Source organism: Lactuca serriola, chromosome 3, assembly GCF_051521515.1.
Source record: "Lactuca serriola cultivar US96UC23 chromosome 3, Lser_US96UC23_V15, whole genome shotgun sequence".
NCBI classification, from domain to species: domain Eukaryota; kingdom Viridiplantae; phylum Streptophyta; class Magnoliopsida; order Asterales; family Asteraceae; genus Lactuca; species Lactuca serriola.
The window spans coordinates 245,810,673-245,820,874 of NC_136410.1; the positions used below are offsets into that span (position 1 = coordinate 245,810,673).

Below are 10,202 nucleotides of genomic sequence, written 5' to 3' on the forward strand. Positions count from 1 at the left end.
TATTAGAACTTATAATATATTAATAACCACAAGTGTTATTTCTCTTATTTAGTCTATCCAATTGCATGGTGCCATGCAACCCAAATGAACATGTCGGGTCGGGTCAAGTACATACCAGAAATAGTTATGGACTTAGACACCTTATCCAACAACAATTACCAAAATGTCCCTGGAAGTCAACTGGTCAACCCTTGGTCAAAGTCAAAGTCAAAGTCAACCTCCTGACTGACTCTACTCGCCGAGTCAACCCGATGACTCGTCGAGTCCCCATGCTCAGAACTTCCCCAATCCACCACTCAACTCGCCGAGTCACCCCGAGACTCGCCGAGTCTCACAACTCTGAGTCCCCTCGCACTCAACTCATCGAGTCCTCCCTTGACTCTCCAATTCATGGCCCAACCAGAAGAAGGTTAGGACCTCACGACCAGACTCGCCGAGTCCAAGAACAAACTCGCCGAGTCCAAGGCTATCTTCAACCTACTCGCCGAGTTGTTCTTCCAACTCGCCGAGTTCCTGCCCATCTTCAAACAACTCGCCGAGCACACCTTTGTGACTCGCCGAGTGCCTCTAGATCTTAACCCATATAGAAGCCTTCCAGGCCATGCAGTTGATCCAAACCATAGATCTACCCTTCTACAACCCATCCATCACGTAAAGTGGCAAACTTTACGTGAATCCAAAGAGATCTAGGGATTTTACACTCTAGGGCTAGGGTTTGGGACAAGATGGCTTCACCAAACACTCAAGAACAGGGACTTTAATGCACTCTAGACCTTCTCCATTCCAGATCTGAGGTAGCAACCTCAGATCCAACCTCCAAACTCAAAATACCATAAGCTAATCTTTCCAAATACTCCAAAATGATGAATCTAGATGAATAACAGCCCAAGCAACGAAATAATACCTCAAAAGGAAGCTCCAACAGAAGAGAAATCTGAATCTTATCAAATCCCCTTGCTCCAAGCCTCTTAACTCTCCAAGATCTCCTCCAAAATCTCTTCTCCAAGGTTCAAATGCTCTCAAATCCCTCACAAACGCGCCTTAGGGTTTTCTGGACTTCAAGAGAGGGTAAAGAGGCTGGGGAGAGGGTATAATGTCCTTTATATAGGACTCATCCTCCAAAATTAGGGTTTTCTCCACTCAGCACCAACTCGCTGAGTCCAGCCACCGACTCGCCGAGTTGGCCACTAAACACGCGACCAGAATCGCGACCCTACTCGCCGAGTCCACCCATGGACTCGCCGAGTTGCCCTTTCACATTTACACTTTGAACCCTGAACTTGCACTCCTGAACTCGGGATGTTACATCTGATATGAGGGTCAATCCATGACCAAGTCCTATTTCAATATCATCCAGTAAGAGGTCAAGAAACCACTTCCATGTTTTTTTATTTTCAACTGCCATCACAGCCCATGCAATAAGGAAGATGTGGTTGTTTTCATCCATACCCATAGCTGCTAACAATTGGCCTCTACATATACCTTTTAAAAAACAACCATCTACCCCTATTACCCTCCTACATGCTGCAATCCAAGCATCCTTCACACCCTTAAAACAAACATACATTTTAGAAAAGTAAGTGGTGGAATCAAGCATGACATCCACATCTATCTATACTGTTGAACCAGGATTTGTCCTCATTATTTCTTCTCCATAACTCCATACTTTACCATAATGTTCTATCAAACTACCATCTATCTCATCCAAAGCATATCTCCTAGCATTTCTACATTGAGTCACACTAACAATTAAGTTAAACTTTGTACTTACTTTGGCTTTCATTTTCCTTATGCTCATTTTGGGGTTCTTCAAAAGCTGATTCTTAAAATGCTTTCCAATCCATTTATACGTTACAATGGAACCAAGTTTGAAAACTCTTGAACAATTATGGTCATCAACTAAGGACTTAATCTGGAAAGACCTTTCAGTACTCATCCAGGAAGCCCACAGTCTAAAAGGACAAGAGGGGTTCTTGTTATCTTTACCACATCTCACTAATAACCTGTGACTATCATTTTTCTCATAATAAAGGTTGTATCTATTCTTCACTACATAGTTAGTCACACAAATTTTCAATTCCATGGGGTTAGAGAATCTCATACCTAGAATTGGCACCATTTTGTCTCATTTTTTGTTCTCATTATGGACAGGGTATATTGGTTTGTCACCCCCAATGTTGGTTTCAACCTCATCGGTTCAAACCTCATCATTTATATCCTTACAAATACCTGACACCTAGTGTAAGAATTCATCACCAATAGTCTTGTCAAGAGAAGGAATGTAATCATTTGTTTCATCCTCATATGGAATATCATCAGAAAGTTGTGAATCTTTGTCATCATCCAGGTCTTGCTCACAATAATGCCCTTCATCATCTTCTAGTACTTCCATATCAGCCCAATCAAGTACAAGTTCCTTTTCTTGGTCTATATACACATTCATTCTTAGACCAGCTTCATCATTATAACCCATTTTAATAAACTCAAAGTAGTCAGCATCATTCCTAATTCTCTTAATACCCTCTGACAGTGGTTCATTTCTAGTGTAGTAATATATATTATCGCAACTGCCTTTAATCACCTTTGCAACAAACAACATGAACTCTTTGAGATCCATTACACCAAAATCGACATCATAAATTGAAACAACAACAATGTTCAACTACACTAATGGTTTTGGTTTTGATTTTCTCTAATTTAAAATAAAGTATGTAAAATTTAAACGGTAAATATTGTGTAAATAAATCTTGAAAAAAAAATCACTAGGCTCCAGAATGGTACAAATTTAAGCTTTAATTTCAAAAATTGGTTATAAATGTATAAAATTTTGTGTATTAAACTATGAATTTTATACACTAAATTATGAATTGACTGTATTAAGCTATTATTTTTAAGTATTAAACTGTGAATTGATTGTATTAAGTTGTGAATTAGTTGTATTAAGTAGTGATTTTTTTATGAATTTTATGCTCTATTAAACTGTGAATTTCTTTGATGCACACAAGATATTTGATGAAATGCTTCAACAAAATCGATTATGTTTTTAAGTTGTAAATATCGTGAATGAGAGACCTAAACTACTTTATTAAATTGTGAATTAAAGTCTTGAAATGTAAGTTTTAACTTGAGAATATGATTGTGAACTATAATTTTTTCGTATTAAAATTTGAAATTATTATATTAAACTGTGATTTTTTTTTATTAAACCATGATTTAATTGTATTAAGTTTTAAATTAATTGTATTAAATTGTGAATTGACTGCATTAAGCTGTGAATTTATTGTATTAAGCTATGAATTTTTTATAATTCCTTGTAGCCTTCTAAAATTTTAAATAAAAGTACCATTATATGAAGATCTCATTTAATCTAATTTTGAATAAAGCATTTAAAATTTAAGTTGTGAAATTTTTTGTAAATAAACTTTGAAAGAAGCATTAGCCTATATATATATATATATATATATATATATATATATATATATATATATATATATATATATATATATATATATATATATATATAAGTTTTAAGTTGAGAACATAGTTGTGAATGTATAATTTTTATGCATTAAACTGTTAATTTTTATACTAAGCTGCGAATTTTATGTAGTGAACTGTGAATTGGTTTTATTAAGCTGTAAATTTTGAAGGAATTATGTGTTAAAATATGACTGATTTATGTATGAATGTTTGTTTTAATTTGTTTGTGAATATATTTATTGTGTGTTGTATAAATATGGAAGACTATATTAGTTTTTATAATTATTTTGCATTAAATTATATATATATATATATATATATATATATATATATATATATATATAAGAGTTCATTTGAGACGAACATAGTTTTATGAGACCGTGAGACCAAATTTTTTTAATGAAATATTCTAATATTCTATTGTTCGTAAAAAAAAAATATGCAATATATATTCTAACATTATATGTTTTAGAATATTTCAATGTAAAATATGTTAAAATTATTGGATTTGGATATTTGAATCTTACACATATTTAATTTTTATCAAAAGATGTTCTATGATTACATGCTTTATCAAAAGATGATAGTCATTGATTATATTGGCGACAAATTTTTCAAAAGATGAGTGACAACCACTTTAAGGCAATTATTTCTTAGGATTGGCCATTTGAACTTATGACAAATATCACTAGAAGGTTTGAAGACTTGGAAGAACTCAATATCCATATAAATAGATATCATGTTTTTAGTAAAAAAAACATTCATTCTCAAAAAATGTCAAAAAAATCCCCAAGAGTTTCTCTATCTCAGTCTCTAGATTTTCAAATAATCTTTTCTCCAGATGTATGTACGGATTGTAATTTAAGTTTAATTAAAGAAGGTAATATCTGAAAGTATTTTATTCAACTCTTGTTATTAAATTTATTTCTCCATGATAATTTCATTTCGAGTTATTCTAACTATTAATTCTACAAGATTTGAAACTTTTGTCAAAATAGTGCTCGTTTTTAATAATCAAGCTAATCAAATTCATGTTTAAATTATTTAATTATGTATAACAAAATTTTGATGAATTGTATCCCTAATAGAAATATTCTATTAAGAATACAACAAATCCAATAATCTATAAATATTTTGAGCAAAATTTTAAGGATTTTTACAAACCTACTAATCTAGGTACAATTTTAAACAATAATCATATTCATGATGTTAGATGACTCATAAGAACTAGTATTTAAAATCGATATAAAGAAATACATTATCTAAAAACAAAACTATTTATTTTCTAAAAATAATATTTGTTTACTACGTTTACATCATCATAACATCATAATAATCATATGTCAACAAAATTGGTAATAACCTCTCAAAAAAACCCGTTAATCTGCAATTTCGTTAAGGGAGCTACATTAGGCTGCGAAAAAAAAAAGTATAAAAGAGAAGGAAATTGAGAATTTTTCCATGAAGTCACAGATGGTACAAGGTCATCTTTGTCCAACTGCAATTTTTTTTTTGGTAACCCTTTGAATCTGGTTTCGGATGGTTGACTGCAATTTCAAGATCAGTGGGAAGACAAAGTTTTTTTGTTAGGGTTTAACACACGGAGCCCATACAAAATCACAGCCCATGACATCCCATTTGCGGTTTTGATGTCTATTTTGGTCTTTTCATCAATTTTTTTGCTATTTTTTAATAAAATTATATAATTAGACTAAATTTGTCCTTTTCTTTACTTCTAATGTATGTTTAAAACAGTGGATTATAAATCAAACATCATATGACTGCAACATTATATTAGACCACACTGTATGGGTCCAAACGAAATGAAACACTGGTGACGTGGCGCAGCTCGAACGTTGCAACGGGGGGAACACTGCCCCCTCACCCCCCCCCCAACTCGTTGCTTCTCGTCGTTCACTTCTCGTGGCCACGGAAACGAGATGAAACGGCCAAAAATTGAGCCGTTGTAAACTTAGACCGTTTGAAAACGGTCAAATTCATAGCAATTAAAAAAATTACCTTTTTACCTATATATATATATATATATATATATATATATATATATATATATATATATATATATATATACACTCATTTCATTTCAAACCTCTACATTTCTTTCTATCTACATTTTTATTTCTTTCTAGAAAAATGGAGCAAAACCAAAACACCTTCCCATCATCAAACCCAAACACACAACCAAACACAACCTCGTCTGTCGGGTTTGCCGGTTATGAAGGTTATTTCAACCTTTTATCGACTCAAGGCTCACCACAGATCTCATACCAAGGCGCAGCTTTCAATCCAGCTTCACCGCCACTACAGTTTCCCAACTCACCTTACTTTCAACAAAATCAATTTGGTCAAAACCAAAATTTACTACAAAATCTTTTCCCTTCTTTTGCTTCGATGCAACAACAAACCAACCAACCATCGCCTATGACACAACAATCGGGTGAAGCGGAAGCAGGAGGTAGTAAGAATAAGAAAGGGAAAGGGAAAGGAAAATCAATAGCGGTAGAAACAGAAAATGCAGACGTTCCACAATGGTGGACACCAGAGGAGGAATACGCTTTGACGGCGGCATGGTGTGCTACTTCAAAAGACAAAGTTCACGGAAATGGAATATGAAAAAAGGAGCTTATTAGGGGGCGGTGCTCGACAAGTTTCACGCTATTTTAAAGAAAAATCTGTATCGCAACAATGACATGTTAAGCAGCAAATGGGGTCAAATAACTAAGCGGTGCAGCAACTTTAACTGTATTTGCAACCGGCTAGAGGCGCAACAACAAAGCGGAACCAACGACTTCGATTTGTTCAAAGCTGCTAAGGAACAATATCGAGTTGAAATGGGTCATGTTTTTTACTTTGAAAAATCATAGGAGATGTTATGAGCGGATCCAAAGTGGAATAAAACGCCTACATCGTCGGAGGTTCAATCCAAAAGGTCTCGTAATTCTAGCTCAGTCGACGTGTCGGACGCACGGACTCACATCGACCTTAACGCCAACAACGATGAAATTCCGAATGATATCCAAGAGATATCCCCTCCACGACGACCGCTCGGACGCGACAAAGCGAGGCGTGCTGCAAGACATGCGGAGGAGGTGAAGACGAGAGCAAAAGAGGCGGCGGAAATGAGAGCGAAATTCGACGAGCACGATTTATTAATAAAAGAAAAAAATGAGTTGAAACGTCGTTATTTGGAGTTCTTGGAAAGGCATGCACGGGAGAAGCAGGAGCAGAAAGATAGAGAATTAATGACACAACAACTGTCAAATCTTCGGACTAGCGAAGAAGGTTTGACGTCTGCTGATCTAGCGGTGCTACAAGCGATGAAGGAACAAATTAGGAAAAAATATTTGGGTTAATTAGGATTGGTGTGTGGTTTTAGTAGTAATTTGAATGGTATTTTACTTATTAATTTAGGTTTAAAGTTATGTTTTTTTAATTGTAATCGGAATTTTAGATTTTAAATATTGTCTTTTTTTTGTTTTTAAAATTATATGTTTTATAAAAAAAATATATTAGTTATTAAAAAAACGCAAAAAGAAAACAAAACAAAAACAAAAAAAAAAGTAAAAAAAAAAATACAAAATAGTAAAAAAAATACAAAAATAAAAATATTTATTTTCAAAAAGTTGGTGTTGCATCTTGTTGTCCGTTTCCCTACTTGGTGTTATAACACCATTTGCTTATGTGGCAAGTGAGGTGGCACAACTTGATGTTACACCTTGTTGCTTACACCCAATGCTCTTATAGACCATAATCACTAAGTAGTGTGTAGGCTTTTCCAACAAGGATAAAGATTATAAATATGATAATCTTCTAATACAGTCTAACTGCAGTACCTCATGAAGCACCAAGTGACACTTACCAACACAACCACCCCATAAAATACTAAAAAAAAAAAAACAAAGATTAATAGAGAACATATTACATGTGACATAAACATAAAAAACTCAACATAGTTTCTTATCCTCACATCAAGTTGATACTACACAAGTTTTTCATAATGCAATCATAAACAACTATAAATCTCCCCATGAAGAACCTCATTGCCTTATTCCTCTTCTCTCTCTGGTGGAAGACCACATGGCAACAGCATTTTCTGAAAAATAAAAAATAAAAAAAGAATTACTTCAATTCCTATAACATTCACAATAGCAAAGTACTTTCATTGATTTGTTTCTTATAGCATCTTACTTGGGATTGTACTTTTTTTTTTTTTTGCATTTAGCTTAATCAAAAAAGGAACAAAGAGAATATATAAAAAGTAACCACTTTTTATAAGGATAGTTGATGTATGATTACAATGATTATATAAAGAATAAATACCTGCATAAAATTGTAACGTTCTCTTCCAATTGATTCATTTTCTGCAATTGCAAAATATGCAAGCATTGGATAATGCCCAACATATGATGCATAGCTGTCTCTTTGGATATTAACTGCCCATTCACTTCAACCAAAAAAAAAAACAAATATTAAAAGTTAAAACACTCTATCTCATAAAGTAAGAAAAAAAAATCAATTTGAGGTGAAAATCACTAATATTAAAGAATGACACTTAATCTTGTACATTTAAAAAAAAAATGTCACTCACAATCTGTTCATGTCTGCATGCCCTGTTCCCACATACTTAGCTTGAAGATGCTCAAGTTGAGAGTTGATATTAAACCTGTCACTAGCCTATGAACCAATCAAATAAAATTATGTTATTTTTTAAAACATTATATTTTCAAATAAATGAAAAAAACAATAAATAATATGCACCTGCATATTGCCCTTGTTGGTGTAAGTTCAGATTTTCAGATTGTTCAGAAGCTGTGATGTCATTTGTAACAGATTTCTAGGATTAGTATTGAATCAAATACTGAAATAACAAGAACTTTATGTAGTTTAATCACTAACTAGATTTTGATAAAATGGTGAAAGTACAAGAGTGTTTGCTGTGATTTCTCCAATAACCAGAATTTTATGCCCAATTTGGAGAATGAAGAGCATGTTGCTCCTGATATCTAGGGTTTTTGACTTCTAATTTTGAACAGACATGTTTTTCGTGAATATGAAGAAGAATACAGCAATTCATAAATCAGGCTTTCAAAATATAAACTTTAGGGCTCCACTTCAACTATTAGAGTTGAAATTTAGGAAGATATTGATAACTCTGGAAGCAATCGACACTTGTAGCTAGAGAATCATCTAATCCTGCAAGAAGTAAAAACAGTGGTTCTCCAATCGTGTTTACTTCTTGCAAAGTTTATGACTATCATCGTTAAATTTTAGTTTCAGCTTGGATAAATACGAAACGAAAAAAGGAGAAGCATTTAACAGTAACCAAACACTGAAGAAACAAATCAATCGATTAAAATTCACAAATGTTTAAGCAATCAAGCATGTTCCTGACGATAATTCCGAAAATTTATACCTATTCTACTATTGACTATGATGGATTACTTCTAATCGTTTGTTTGTGAGCAACAAACTTCAAAGCACTAACGATTGATCACCAGAAATAGAAACTTGTAGCTTACACTGATACAGGGACATACCACATACACGCATACAGTAAGTCAGTAAAGCAGTAACAGGCTACCAGATGGAAGAAGAATATCTTACCGATTGCCGATTTTTGAAAACCCCGATTCAGTTTTTACGATGGTGAAGGAGTCAAGGTCTCAAGGAGAAGGTGAGGAAGGTTTAAGATTTTATAGAAACCCTTAAAAAGTAAAATCCCCAATTTTGACTTTCAGTCCACTAAAAACAAAAACCTTTAGATAAATTTTTGAAAAAAATCTTAAGAAAATTTTTGATAAAGTTTTTTTTTTAATAGAAAAATTCTTACATTTTGTCCAAATTAACCGAAAAAGTTTTTGTTTTCTATTTTAATAGGAAATGACATACTATGTGATTTTTTCAAAATAATGAAACTAACAAAAAAATAATTGGATTTTATCAAAAAGATTTCTAAAATAATAAGATTTTTCTGCATAAAACTCATAAGAATATTTATAGAAATAAAAGATATTATATATTTGGAAATTGGAAATTTAGGATAATCAGGTTTTTTTTTCTTTTTGTCTTTATCTGAAATTTCAAGATTTTAAATTAATTATCGGTATTTTAAGAAACAAAGATAAAAAATAGTTTAAATTATTTTGCCATAAAATAGTTAAAGAAATATTATGGAAAATTTTAAATTAACTCTAGTCACTTAAAATTTTAAATGTAACACCGTAAATTTTCAAAATAATTTTTCACTTTTATTTTCATAAAACACATGTCATTTTAAATAAAAACCATTTAATAATCAACAAAGTTTTCAAAACATTATCAAAATCCAAGATCCCCATTCGGGACTCTTTTCTCTTGTGTGTGTGTGTACAATCGAGCCGCCGCCTTCTCGCGATCCTGAATAGAACCTGAAACACATAACACATAACACGGTAAGCACGAAGCTTAGTGAGTTTCCCAAAATACCACATACAACACATATTAGCCACTCAAGGCTATAACCTTGTATGACCCTCTGGTCAATGTGTCTCTGTGGAACACTCTAATCCCAAAACTATGTGGACCCTCTGGCCCTAGCTCTGTGGACCCTCTTGCCCTAACTCTGTGGACCTTCCGACCCTAACTCTGTAAACTCTGAATCATACACAGCATAAATCACACAGAATAATACAGTGTATCACATCATACAAATAGCATATAAAGTA

General features: G+C 33.0%; 1 protein-coding gene across 1 annotated transcript; it reads right to left on the reverse strand.

The window, feature by feature from the left end:
- Nucleotides 1-7,401: 7,401 nt before the first annotated feature.
- On the reverse strand, nt 7,402-9,221 carry LOC145093835 (uncharacterized protein At4g14342). Its single transcript, XM_079032089.1, has 5 exons — nt 9,103-9,221; nt 8,257-8,307; nt 8,087-8,172; nt 7,819-7,942; nt 7,402-7,591 (listed from the first exon to the last, which is right to left on the reverse strand). Exons 2-5 carry the CDS (start codon nt 8,260-8,262, stop codon nt 7,544-7,546), a joined length of 264 nt encoding a protein of 87 aa, XP_078888215.1. The 5' UTR covers nt 8,263-8,307; nt 9,103-9,221; the 3' UTR covers nt 7,402-7,543.
- Between the last annotated feature and the right edge of the window lie 981 nt (nt 9,222-10,202).